The sequence below is a fragment of the Aulonocara stuartgranti genome (genome assembly GCF_965226115.1).
Source record: "Aulonocara stuartgranti genome assembly, chromosome: 23".
Lineage (NCBI taxonomy): Eukaryota > Metazoa > Chordata > Actinopteri > Cichliformes > Cichlidae > Aulonocara > Aulonocara stuartgranti.
The window spans coordinates 28,558,803-28,572,853 of NC_138958.1; the positions used below are offsets into that span (position 1 = coordinate 28,558,803).

The 14,051-nt window shown below is 38.8% G+C and overlaps 1 protein-coding gene across 1 annotated transcript; it reads left to right on the forward strand.

The window, feature by feature from the left end:
- Positions 1-1,214: 1,214 nt before the first annotated feature.
- Positions 1,215-13,158, forward strand: LOC309700311 (sodium/potassium-transporting ATPase subunit alpha-1-like). The gene is made up of 23 exons (XM_082523827.1): positions 1,215-1,323; positions 1,811-1,921; positions 2,200-2,259; positions 2,927-3,028; positions 3,150-3,251; positions 3,389-3,502; positions 3,698-3,832; positions 4,279-4,396; positions 4,558-4,826; positions 4,921-5,229; positions 5,356-5,490; positions 5,984-6,176; positions 6,272-6,447; positions 6,549-6,685; positions 7,878-8,028; positions 8,123-8,291; positions 8,376-8,530; positions 9,404-9,527; positions 10,042-10,187; positions 10,287-10,417; positions 10,562-10,663; positions 12,138-12,229; positions 13,011-13,158. Exons 1-23 carry the CDS (start codon positions 1,312-1,314, stop codon positions 13,037-13,039), a joined length of 3,072 nt encoding a protein of 1,023 aa, XP_082379953.1. The 5' UTR covers positions 1,215-1,311; the 3' UTR covers positions 13,040-13,158.
- Positions 13,159-14,051: the final 893 nt, after the last annotated feature.

A 14,051-nucleotide genomic window follows, 5' to 3' on the forward strand; every position in this document is an offset into this window, starting at 1 on the left:
CCATTCTTTGCATCTTCACAACGATCCTCACTTTGCTCTGTGGGTTGATAACACAAAGTTATACGTTTACAGCAAACATATCCAGCAACTCCCTGCTCTGCACCCATAAAAACTTCAAGGACAGCCCTTCCTTCCTAAACAAGAAGAGGATACATTGATTTGATGAGGGACATCAGGGTCAAAAGTGTTTTTTAATTACATGCTAGGTCTTTGTTGACAAAACTACCCCTTAAAGATTTATGAATTTTACAAGATTACAAGTTGTAATTTTTTTCTTTTTTTTTTTTCATTTCTAAAAACCTGTTCCTTCCATAAATGGTGAAAAATCCTAATCAATTAGAGATATATTTTTGCCTCATGGGGTTTCCCAAGGCAAATGGCAAATAACCCTCTCCTTCATCTCTTCTCTCACATTTATTTCAGACAGTTTCCGTGTTTCTTTTCTAGGTTTTCTCCCTCACCCTTTTTTTGTTTGACAGTATATCTCTTCTTTGCCGTTTCTTTCTTTCTATCTTTACACCCATCCTAACCTTGCTTAATGAGATGATAACATGCTTACATTGATTCACACGTTTACAGCAAACATATCCTGTAACTCCATGTACTCCGACCAGTCAGACATCAAGGGCAGCCCTTTCTTTGCGAACAGGAAGAGAACATCTTGGTTTGATGAGGGATATCAGGGTCAATTTTCGAGCATAGCTGTGTTCATCAAGGCACCTAGAACACGCTAGGTCGCTGATGATTGGTTTTGTAATTGTATGACCAGATTCGCAGTGAGGTTTGCTGTGCCCAAATGTATAGGGAGGGTTCATTGTGCATGTCTGGCAGAGGATCCTTGTTTGTTAGATCTTTAACTTCCCCTTCCAGCAACGCAAGGATGACAAGGATGAAGGGTTATCGAAGTTGACTGATCAATTGTGGTAGCTCTATTGCCGAGATATCTGCACTGAGTAGTGGCACCAAAGCTGAAGGGAGCCATCAAGCTGAAGGAGTCCAACCAAGCGTGGTTAGCTGTTGGGCTTCTGGACACAGCTGACGGGTACCCTTGGCAGTGACTGAAGCAAAAAATTTGAGTGTTGGAGGAGTTTAATCATAATACCTCCCCCAACCCATGACCTATTGAGTTTAACCTCCACGCTTCCTTCCTCTAAGCTCCTCCTCCACAGGTATAAAAGTAAGCTGAAATTAAGCCACCTATGTTCAGGGCAGAGTGGAAGACGCAGGAGACAACTGGACTGAAAGAGGGAGGTGGAGTAGGAAGGTTAGACTGATTAACTGAACTGACTGCTGTCAGACTGCACTGCAACCATGGGAGTGACAGTAAGTTTGGACTGAGCTCGACAGTTTTGGATTGCTCAGGGTTGAATATTCTTGCCGCTTACTTACACATTAGCTTACATCTCTGTTAAATTTCTTTCTTTTTTTTTTACTTCTTTATCAACTGTGAAGAGACATTTTTCGAAATTATATAAACAATGACACATTTACTTCATTATGTAAAATCTGAAAGGCAACTTTCCAGCATGTTTCATGTTGTATCAGTTTTATTTAAAACCCTATTTTGTGACACTGTGAAAACATACATTAATTTCTTTACAGCTTTAGAAACTTAAAACATATTCTAAAATGATCTATTTGAATTTGAATTTGCTGTTCTAATATTTAACAGCATATCAGTTAACAATATATTATTCTTTAATTGTTGACAATAATTAATAATTTAGTTTCATGCAACTTTCTGCTTTAAAATCACCTTCGATTTTAGTCGTATTCAGAACTCCCTTTTGTGACACTTTGTTCATAACAGAAAATGAAAGATGATTACAAACTGGCGGCAACCGCAGACCACGAAGAGAAGAGGAGCAAGAAGGGTAGAAAAAATAGGGATACGGAGGACCTGAAAAAAGAAGTTGACCTGGTGAGTACGTAAATTATGTGAAGCCACTCTGGGATAATCTTTCATGTAAGTGTTTGATTGGCACAATTTAAGTATGCCAATATAGTATAAAGAGTTTATAACATGTGAAAATCCGTGTTCAAACACAAAAAGATTCTTATCTTAAAATGACTCTGTATGGAGCAATGTGTAAAGTGCAGATGCATTTTGTCCCCTGTGTCCTTCTGGAGGAATTTACAGGGATGTTTTTTAAGCCTCAAATGACATTTTCGTCTTTTTCTCTCCCACACTCTCCTTAGGATGATCACAAATTAAGCGTGGACGAGATTCACAGAAAATATGGAACCGACCTAGTCATGGTGAGGACTCCGAATATGTGTCTTTGTTTTTGTGAGTGTTTGAGATGGTAAGGACAGAGGCCAGGAAAGATCAGGTAGTCTTGAAAAACATCATGGTGTGCATGCAAATAATAGCATATAAAATGTTCAAGATCTCAGTTTCTCACCCACTATGAGCAGTATCTAGTTACGGAGTTCTGTTTTATTGGTCTAGTTTTACAAACCAAATTCTTCAAATTTGAACAAAATGAAAACTAAAAGACTTTTAATCCACACGAGCCACTATTTTTTTCACATCTCTTTTATAGGTAAGCATGTTAAACAACTAAAAAGCAATCAAATAATAATAACTTAATAATTTGCTATATGTTCTCCAGGCTTAATCTTTTTGAACTTTCTTGTTTTTTCAGTCATTTGTTGCCTTGACAGCTTTTGTGTGGCCTGTAGCAAACATCAAATTTAACATTAGCTCATTTTGTGCATAAAATTGTAAAATTACAGAGAAAATACCACTGCCTTGCCACTGCTGTGCCAAGTAAAAAAACGGCATTGGAAAGGCAAAATTAAGAGGGTGACAGGAACCAGTAAATATACTACAATATTACTGTTGTAGGATGTAACTATACTGTACTACACATGTACAGACAAGTCTTTTGAACTTCTGGGGTAACTGAGACACTGTTTTTAGGGTCTCTCCTCCTCCAGAGCAAAAGAGATCCTGGCCCGAGATGGCCCCAACGCCCTCACACCTCCTCCCACAACACCCGAATGGGTCAAGTTCTGCAAACAGGTAGGAGTCCAACATCCTCACCATGAAAACCACAAACCTGTGTTTTAACTCACACATTATAAATGCAAAAAAAAGTAAGTACAACCACCAAAGGTTAAATGTTATTTCCCCTGGTTTCCAGCTGTTTGGTGGTTTCTGCATGCTGCTGTGGATTGGTGCCTTCCTCTGCTTTGTGGCTTATAGTATCCAGGCTGCCTCAGAAGATGAACCTGCAAGTGATAACGTAAGCGAGTCTTTATCTAAATTGTTATTGTGACCATTAATTCAATTCAATTCAATTCAATTTTATTTATATAGCGCCAAATCACAACATAAGTCGCCATTAAGGATCACCTAACTCTCTCGTGTCTCTTCATGTAGTTGTACCTAGGTATTGTCCTTTCTGTTGTGGTCATGATCACGGCTTGCTTCTCCTACTACCAAGAGGCCAAGAGCTCCAGGATTATGGATTCCTTTAAGAACATGGTCCCACAGGTGAGACACTGAAAGGAAAACTAATGTAAATTCAACATATTTACAGCTTATATGAATTAAGAAACTGCAGTATTTTTGCACAGTCTTAAGGGAAAAGTTCTGCACTGATGATACATTTTATCATCTGAAATTTTGGTGTTGGCATTAAATTCAAACCGGGTTAATCAAAAATTCCTAAAATCTTTGATTTCATAGCAAGCCCTGGTTATCCGTGACGGAGAGAAGAAAAGCATCAACACTGAGGAGGTGGTGCTTGGAGATTTAGTGGAGGTGAAAGGAGGAGACCGGATCCCTGCTGATCTGAGAATCATCTCTGCTCACGGCTGCAAGGTCTGTATCTCAAATACTCTTTATGCCAGCAAACATTCTTGTAGAGCATGTGTTTGATATCTACTATTATTTATTTATTTATTTAAATGAGAAGAAGACATGCTGTGATGTTTAGTTAGTTTTAGACATAGTTTAGTTATGGCCGACGACAGAGTCAAGCTCAGCCCTCAGTCCATTTAGATTAGCTAATCTTGTGCATGCAAGCTGATTGCTCAACTGTTCAACATTTTTATGTATCCCACTAGTAAATCTGAGAAGTTACTAGCTATGTTGATTGGATGTGGTGGTCTTCATTCTAAGTAGCTTTTCTTTGATCATATCATAAACTGTTCCCATTTGTTTCTTAAGTTTATTATTATTATTTTTTACAAAAATATTTAATTCTGTGTTTTCATGTCACTGATCCCCTCACTGATCTTCGTTTGATTTTGTTTGTTATCTCTCAGGTGGACAACTCCTCCCTGACGGGTGAATCAGAGCCCCAGACTCGTTCTCCAGAATTTTCCAATGAAAACCCACTGGAAACCAGGAACATTGCTTTCTTCTCCACCAACTGTGTAGAAGGTAGAGTATGAACAGCTTGTGGTTGACAATTTGAGTGTGGTTTTTATTTGATGAAACAGTAGTTTAGTGATGCTTGCTGGTAATCCACAAAATAAGAAGGATAACAAGGAAGAATGAAATCATCCATTGTTCTGTGGACTCTGTGTCTCTTCAATTTTCAGGCACAGCCAGAGGAATCGTCATCAACACTGGAGATAATACTATCATGGGCCGTATCGCCACCCTGGCTTCCAGTCTTGAAGCTGGAAAAACTCCCATTGCCATTGAGATCGAACATTTTATCCACATCATCACTGGAGTGGCCGTGTTCTTGGGTGTTTCTTTCTTCATCCTCTCCGTCATCCTTGGATATAACTGGCTGGAGGGTATTATCTTCCTCATTGGTATCATTGTCGCCAACGTGCCAGAAGGTCTCTTGGCTACTGTCACTGTGAGTTTTGGTGTCAAATGACATTCTCTGCAGATAGCTTATGTCTTACTGTCTGCAGTTGTCATAGTTTTGAAAACTTACGTTTTGTCTGTAGGTGTGTCTGACTCTGACTGCTAAGCGCATGGCCAAGAAGAACTGCCTGGTGAAGAACTTGGAAGCTGTCGAGACTCTGGGCTCCACCTCCACCATTTGCTCTGACAAGACCGGCACCCTGACCCAGAACAGAATGACCGTGGCCCACATGTGGTTTGACAACCAGATCCATGAGGCCGACACCACTGAGAACCAGAGCGGTACCTCTTTTGACAGGAGCTCTGCCACCTGGGCTGCTCTGTCCAGAATCGCCGGACTCTGCAACCGGGCCGTCTTCCTGGCTGAACAGAACAAAGTTCCTGTTTTGAAGGTGATAAACTTTCATTTCTTAAGGCTCTTGTGGTTGGCAAGTAAAAGCTTTGGTATTTTAAATAAGGCATAGGATGTAACTTATGAATCCATTTTACCAACTCTGTCTTTTTCTAAAAATCCACAGAGACATGTGGCTGGTGATGCATCAGAAGCTGCCTTGCTGAAGTGTATCGAGCTGTGCTGTGGATCTGTTAGTGACATGAGAGAAAAATACCCCAAAATTGCTGAGATCCCCTTTAATTCCACAAACAAATACCAGGTAAATCATCCATACAGAGTGACAAATCTCAAAAATACATTGTACATGCTTTGGTTTGTGAACTTCTGTTTCAAAGCTTTGTGTTTAAATCAAAAGTCCAGTAAGCCAATTTTCTCAAAAATACCTATACAGTCTGACTTCTTGTTGTTATCAGTGGAGTCATCCTTTGCTGGCAGGAGTACAGTTTAAGGCAATAAACCTTGACGGTATGTTGTTGTGGAAATGCACAGTAGTATACTTCTTTGAAGTGCAGTGCCTGGTTCACATATATACTTGGGACATTGCAATGTAAAGTCTCCATGAACAATTCTATGTGGTCACAAATAATCGGCAGGCACAGTGACATCTCCACCAATGCTTGCACTCACTGCTAGATGGTGAAATTCAAGTCACACTCAAGATTACCCTTGCAAATGTAGAACGCCTAATGAGGGCCTAATTTTTGAGACCTGAAAACTTTGCGTTTAAATCAAGGCTTTCTGTTGCCCCACAGCTCTCCATCCATAAAAACAACACCCCTGGCGAAACCAAGCATTTGCTGGTGATGAAAGGAGCTCCAGAGAGGATTTTGGACCGCTGCTCCACCATCGTGATCCAGGGCAAAGAGCAGCCTCTGGACGCTCAGCTGAAAGATTCTTTTAATAGTGCCTATCTTGAGTTGGGAGGCCTTGGAGAGAGAGTTTTGGGTACAGCTTCACTTCGTTTTATATCAGCATTTATGAACTGTTTGTTTACTGGAGAAAATTTAATCTAACAAGTACTTTCTGTGTGTCTTTTTCAGGTTTCTGCCACTATAACCTCTCTGATGACCAGTTCCCAGAAGGCTTTGCTTTTGATGCTGATGATATGAACTTCCCCACTGAAAACCTGTGCTTTATTGGCCTCATGTCCATGATTGACCCTCCTCGTGCTGCTGTGCCCGATGCTGTGAGTAAATGCAGGAGTGCTGGAATCAAGGTATGCTAACTTTTTTGAAACAACAGATTTTAAACTTTCTCTTTTTTCAAACTGTGGTCAAAACTTCAAGTTAAATATTTTTCTTATCTTTTCTTTCTCAGGTCATCATGGTCACAGGTGACCATCCAATTACAGCCAAGGCTATTGCTAGAGGTGTGGGTATCATCTCAGAAGGCAATGAGACTGTTGAAGACATTGCTGCCCGCTTAAATATTCCAGTTTCAGAGGTCAACCCTAGGTTAGTTTTCTTATCAAGATTTATTTAGCTAGCTTTGAACATTTTGTGAGCATAAGAGGCAGCTGTTCAAATTAAATCAAGTTTGGCTAATGAAGGTTTTTACATCTGCAGAGCCTAAAAGGCTTTTACCATTAATTTGTGCAAGAAAAAATAATCTTGATATGGTTCTTAGCTACTGGCTTTCCTGTTTCTTCATCAGCAGTACAAGACTATACTATACTATAATCCTGAATCAGTAGTCATCTTCGTAACTCAAGTGCAAATAATACCTAATAAATGCAACACATGTGATTCATTATCTGCAACGGGAAGACAACAAGTAGAATATGTTGTAAATGTAGCTTTTTGCTGAATGTTCCATCATCAACTTTTGCTGAGGCTGACGTTATTTTCTTTCCCCCATCATTATCTTTTTCTAATATCCTTAACATAGTTTGTGCTTGGACACAGGATGTTGGACTACAGCTGCTGTTCGTTAATAGATGATTCTTATATAGTGCTTTCCTGCTCTACTTGAGTACTTGAAGTACTTTGTACAACATGCAACATTTATCCATTTATTCATGCACATTGACACACGAGCCAGCAACCTTCCAATTAGCGAATGAACTCCTCTACCTCCTGAGCCACACTACTGTCATCCAGTTGTCCCTCATTTATTGTGGGAGTTACGTTCTAAAAATAACCTGCGATAAGTGAAATCCGCGAAGTAGCCAAGTTTATTTTTTGCAATTATTATAAATGTTTTAAGGCTGTAAAACCCCTAACTACACACTTTTTTCAGACAGGCATCAAGATTTTTACACTTTTCTCTCTTGTTTAAATACTCTCAAAGTTCAAACCTTGTAGAAAAATAAGTGCAGTATTATAGAATGAAACTGAAGGCACCCGCAGGTGATGATGCTTCGTCGACATTGTTGTGTTTGTTGGGGAGAAAACTTACAAACATACAGTGCAGCACTTCAGAGTCACACTGCAAGCGAAGATTTATGTAAATTTGACAAGTTGAACGCAATCTGTACTGTGCAGGAGACACTGCACGAGGTTGATTGAAAATGGTCTACAGCCAATCAGGACGCAGAATACAATGCGCATTAAAAAAGAAAAAAGAAAAAAAAAGCATGCAGAATTGCACAAAAAAAAAAATCAGCGAAACACCTCTGTACTAACGCTACTGCAATCTAATCTACAGGGAAGCTAAGGCCTGCGTCATCCATGGTAGTGAGCTGAAAGAAATGACCCCAGAGCAGCTTGATGATGTGCTGAAGCACCACACTGAAATTGTATTTGCCAGGACCTCCCCTCAGCAGAAATTGATCATCGTGGAAGGATGCCAGAGACAGGTGAGCATCAGGGGTGGCGGGAGTGGGGATTCTCACACACACAGTTTCAACATTGTTTTGTTTAAAATGTATATAAAAAAATGCTTTCTTCCAGGGAGCCATTGTGGCCGTGACAGGTGATGGTGTGAACGACTCTCCAGCTCTGAAGAAAGCTGACATCGGTGTTGCTATGGGCATCGCTGGATCTGATGTCTCCAAACAGGCTGCTGACATGATCCTGCTAGACGATAACTTTGCCTCCATTTTAACTGGAGTGGAAGAAGGTAACATCTATATCAAGACTTGGAAAAAAAGTAAAATTCCATAAAATACAAAGCTTCGCAGCAGCTGCTGAATTCCTTTTTCAGGCCGTCTGATCTTTGATAACTTGAAGAAGTCCATCGCCTACACTCTGACCAGTAAAATCCCAGAGATGTCGCCATTCCTCTTCTTCGTGCTTTTTGACATCCCTCTTGCCCTGGGAACTGTCACCATCCTCTGTATTGACCTGGGAACTGACATGGTGAGATTTTGCCTGATTCTGTTCAATTCAGTTTAATTCAATCTATGTAGAACAAAATCACAACAACAGTCACAAAAACAATGATTTTAGAAGGAAGAATCATCCACGCTGTTTTAGCTTTAGCACATTCTGTTAAACACGTTTAACTAATTGTTGTGTTATCTGGCCTCTTAGATAAATAAAGTTTGGTATTATCCACATAGCAGTAAAAGTCAATGTAAAAGGGAAGCATGTATAATGTAAACAGAATTGGTCCTAGCAGGGAACCCTGTGGAACTCCATAATTAACCTTAGTGTGAGAAGAGGACTCTCCAGCTTACATGAAGAAACTGTAGTCCATTGGATGGAAAGGATTCAAACTACTGTAGCACAGTACCTTTAATACCAGCAGTATCACTGAAGCTGTTTCTGTGGTGTAATGTGGTCTACACTGACTATTTAGAAGTACTAATTATTACCTTAACCAGATCAATCGTAGGGAGAGAATCTAAATAAATATCAGTAGTATTAAAGCTTACTGTGAGTAATGATATGTTTGTGACATTGTTATTAAATGTTGTTTTTTAAATAGTTCAAATATTACTTATGAAGAAATTAATAAAGTTATTTATACTTAAGTAAGTTGGGTACAGTGCTGAAAAGAAAACTGCGATTTTTGCTGTTTTCCTTGATCAGAGATGGATAGGAAGATGTCCTGGGTTTTTCTTAGATCAACAATCTCTTTTTGCAGGCTAAAAGAAGATCTCTTTGTTAATGAGGGGGCATTTCCTCTCCAGCTTACTGAATCTGTTCTACACAGAAGCTCAAGCGGAAGATAATGCATTTATGGGTGGATAATTTGTTTTTTCTTTTTCTTTTCTTGTGCCATGACAGGTCCCTGCCATCTCCCTGGCCTATGAACAGGCTGAAAGTGACATCATGAAGAGGCAGCCTAGAAATGCCCAAACAGACAAGCTGGTGAATGAGAGACTCATCAGTATGGCCTATGGGCAAATTGGTAACACATCGTTCACTGTTTAACCTTTAGCTATATCAAATCTGTTTTTAATACTTTTGTGCTGTTTTAAGCCTTCCTCTACTGCCCCCTGCTGGATTTTGTTTATACTGCAGACACTAAAACACCTTTAAATATCATATCCAAAATGGGTACCGTCATTTGGTGAGGAAGTTATTGCTTATAGATTGAATGCAATCATTAATTTAAATGCATATTACTTTATTAAATTGAAAGATTTTTTGTTTGCAGGCATTAAAAACGGAATCCGTCAGTTTTTTTCAGGCAAATCTGATCATTATTTAATTTGTTAATACGTTAAACGTGCGGCATTGTTTCAAACAATTAATGTGTTTAATTTTCATTCACCATGGATTTGCAGAGTATTACATTGACATGTCATATTTGCTACTGCTTTCTTTATGAAGAGGCAACCACAGTTGTTATTTATATTTGTCATTAGTAAAAGTTGAAACCCTGTCTGATAAGCATTCTTTGATGTTTTTGCTTCTTTTAGGTATGATGCAGGCCTTAGGTGGCTTTTTCACTTATTTTGTCATCCTGTCTGAGAATGGATTCCTCCCCAAAGATCTGGTGGGAATCAGAGTGTTCTGGGATAACAGATATCTAAATGACCTGGAAGACAGCTATGGACAGGAGTGGGTCAGTCACAGTAATGTTACTAACTTTACTCCAGACTGTGAGAATTGTAAAACGTGTGTGTTTCAGTGATTCAGTGTTAATTTAGCTTTTGTCCCCCAGACGTACGAGCGCAGAAAGATCGTCGAGTTTACCTGCCACACAGCTTTCTTCACAAGTATTGTGATCGTCCAGGTGGCCGATCTGCTCATCTGTAAAACCAGGACCAACTCCATTGTGAAACAAGGAATGAAGTATGTATGCACAGATATACATGAGATCTCCAATAACAACAGACTTTGGAACCGCCATTTTCCAAATAAACCGGCAAATAAGTCCAGTTTTAACGAGATTAGTCTCTGCTGTTTTATTGATTCTTACATTTATTTATTTCACAGGAACTACGTTCTCATCTTTGGCATCTTTGAGGAGATGGCTCTGGCTGCCTTCCTGTCATACTGCCCAGGCATGGACATTGCCATCAGAATGTACCCTATGAAGTGAGTAAAAACAATCTGATAGGTTTACACTATAATTTTCTACACTGTAATTATACAAATGAACCAAAACACTCAGCATTATTTGGCTACTTTAGAGAAATCGCTATATAAGATAAGATAAGATAAGATAACCTTTATTAGTCCCACACGTGGGAAATTTGTTTTGTCACAGCAGGAAGTGGACAGTGCAAAAGTTATGAGGCAAAAATTAGACTACAATAAGAATAAATACAGTACACAACTGTACAGAATAGAATAAAATAAAATACTATATACAGTAGAATAAAATAAAATAAATATACAATAAGATAAAAATAGAATACAAATACAAATACTATATACAACTGAGTAAAAATACAAATACAAATATATTCAGTTTTGCTATTTCACCCATGTTTTTGTGGCTGCCTAGTTTGCCATCTTCATTTATGCAAAGATGATCATGTCCTTGTATTTTGTTAAATGGAGTTTTAGCGTTGTTAATATAAAATAAAATATGTTTATTACTGTCATTTCCACTTTGTAGTAAAGCGCACAAGCTGCGATATGGGTTGCTCTCCTCTAAAAAGAAAAAAGTTAAGACACTTTTAGGCTCATCGGCTCAGAAATTCATACAATCTTGCCAAAGAATATCCAAGAGGACCATAAAACATTTGCATTAATTTGTTTACTTTTCCTGTGGGTGTTCTTTAAATGTTGTGCAGTATATCATAAGTTTTCTATGTGTGCATTATGACATTGAAAGGGATCATGTCCGTATGGTCTCTTCTAGACGTGACCAGTAACAGGAATTTTAAGATCAATACTGACACAAATATTTGGTGATTTCAGAACTGATACTGGCCAATTTTTTTCTTTCAGACAGAAAATATGAACAGCTTTCCCTGTTATTTGTTATATGTAGTTATATATGAGTCCTTGATGTGACAATGAGGTTTTAAAACAGTCTTTCTTTGTCGTGGATTGCTTGTTTATGCTCTGTCCAACTTTGTTCGGGTTAGCTGGGTTTTGTGTTTGTGCCGTTTCAAATATGTGTTGCCAACAGGGAAGTTGCAGAGTGCCCTCTGGTAGGCAAACTTGCAACATCAATGGTCATAAAATGACTGAAGGCTTTTTTCTCCCCATGTCTTCCTTACTTTTTTTTTTAATCAACTGTTATATATCCTGATACTGTTATTTAAGCTGATATATCGACCCCACTGATATATCATTTGGTCTCTAGTCTGTTCTTACTGACCTGTAGCAGTGAGTACCTTCTGTTTTTAGATTTTTTAGATGCGTCGTTTTGCTTCCTCACCTCATAAATTCATTTTAACATCTGGTTGTCTACAGCATAATGTTCACCATCAAAGCTTTTCATGTGCTTTTACAGAACCTGACATAAGAATTTCCAAGATGTTGAGAAGCAAGCTTTTGTGTGGGTTTTTTTTTTGTCATTTGAAATTGAATCTTTGTCTGTCCATCCTTACCTTAGGCCAATGTGGTGGTTCTGTTCCGTTCCCTACTCCTTCCTCATCTTCATCTATGATGAAGTCAGAAAATATATCCTCAGACGCACCCCAGGAGGTAAGACCTTCCCAGCTCTTTGTTTTACTTTCTGACACACGTAGGACACATTTTTGCCTGTAAACTCTGCATTTTAAATATTAGTGTAGGGGAATGCAAAGGTCATACTTTTTTTACATTTTATCTAAAGGGTTTGAGAAACCACAAACTGAACACCAGAACAGCAAAAGGTATTAAGAGTGAAAGGTGAAAAATGTTGATTATTCCAAGAAATGAAAATAAACTGTGTCCTGATGATCAGACTTCAGTTCAGAATTGTACAGGATGTAAATCTAATAATATAAAACCCAAATACACAAACCTCTAGCTCTTCTAGGGTCATATGACTTCATCCCAGGGTGAATATTAATGGCCTCGCTCATGATATCCTCTCATAAGCAACCCTGAGACCAAACTGACACACCCTCACATGTCCCTGAAGGGTAGAGCTCCTAATAGCATCATCACCAAAATCATGGCTGCAGTTTATCTTCTTTATAATCCCCAGTCAAGTCAATTTTCCCCCCAATAACTGTCAGTAAACATAAGCAAAATAAAGTAAAGACAGATAAAAATTAGATAAGTTGGCCACTCTATAATTTTTATTAGAATTTTTCGTTGGATTTGTCTGTAAAAGACAAAAGGAAGTATCTAAACTCTCACATTTGTGGGTGTGCGAATGCACAAGTTGTGTAAAGCGCTTTGAGTGCTCAGAAGAGTAGAAAAGCGCTATACAAGAACCAGTCCATTTACCACATTTGACATGAAACATCACACTAATTGTGTCTCATTTGATTTCTAGGTTGGGTGGAGCTAGAGACATACTACTGAGCCAACATGACATAGGCTTGGAGGATGTGCGTTTTTCATTACCATCTTATGCAATCTTACATTATTAATATAAATATATATTTATCAGTGTGTGTCACAATAAAGAACGTCTGTTGTACACTGAGGCTGCCTGCATGTTAGTGTCTTTTGTAAACACTTTTCTCGTAGGTTTCTCTGTTTTGTTAGCAGTAAAAATACTGATTCAGGATGGGGGTGGGGGTGGGGGGGTGGGGGGGGGGATTTCCCTGAAGCTTCAGCAGATATAGGACCTGTGATTCATTTCCACCTTTCTACAGTCCTTAGTTTGGTACAAGCTATGTGTCACAAATAAAAAAGTAACATATTAGGACATTTTTCTAATAATTTGCTGAGAGGTTAGAGACCATTTTGTTCAAGAGCACAGAGTATTTTAATGGGCAAAGTGTTGCTAATTTCTTAGATTTTCCATTTTTCCCCCTCCCCTTCGCTCTTTGTTTCTTTGTACTTTTACAACTGCCACCAAAACCAGCACTACCACCACCTTTACTAAACATGGTTGAGTAGCTACAAAGAGTCATAAGTGTACTAGAAACACTTCCAACAACCCCCACAGGCCAGCCGGTGAGCCAAGCCTTCCTCCTCACTGCAGATTCCAAAGAACAGGAAGTGCACATGTTGATTTTGTGAGGAACATCAAAGTCCTTTGGTTAAAGGGCAATCGTTTTTTTTACATTTTATTAGAGAAGTTAAAGATATTGTTGTCTCTTCAAGGGTACAGTGTGTTCCAGGTACTCTGTGTTGCTCACTTATTCACTGAAACCATCTCAGTTAAACTTTATGACTTTGCTTTGATTTCTGCTGGCCGCAGAAGTACTGAGCTGGGGCTTCCAGTTCCCAAACCTTTTGGTTCCTGATAGCATATCAGTGAAACCAATTAAATCGTATTTGTAAATTGACTTTGCCCAGATTCTGAGTCACGATAAAAAGAAAACACACCCTCTTTTCCAAGGGTTTAAGGATCAGTACATAATAG

Coding starts and splice junctions, on each gene's coding strand:
- LOC309700311 (XM_082523827.1), top strand. Junction 1,922..2,199: donor TGAAAAAAGAAGTTGACCTG/GTGAGTACGTAA, acceptor CACTCTCCTTAG/GATGATCACAAATTAAGCGT. Junction 8,292..8,375: donor TTTAACTGGAGTGGAAGAAG/GTAACATCTATA, acceptor TTCCTTTTTCAG/GCCGTCTGATCTTTGATAAC.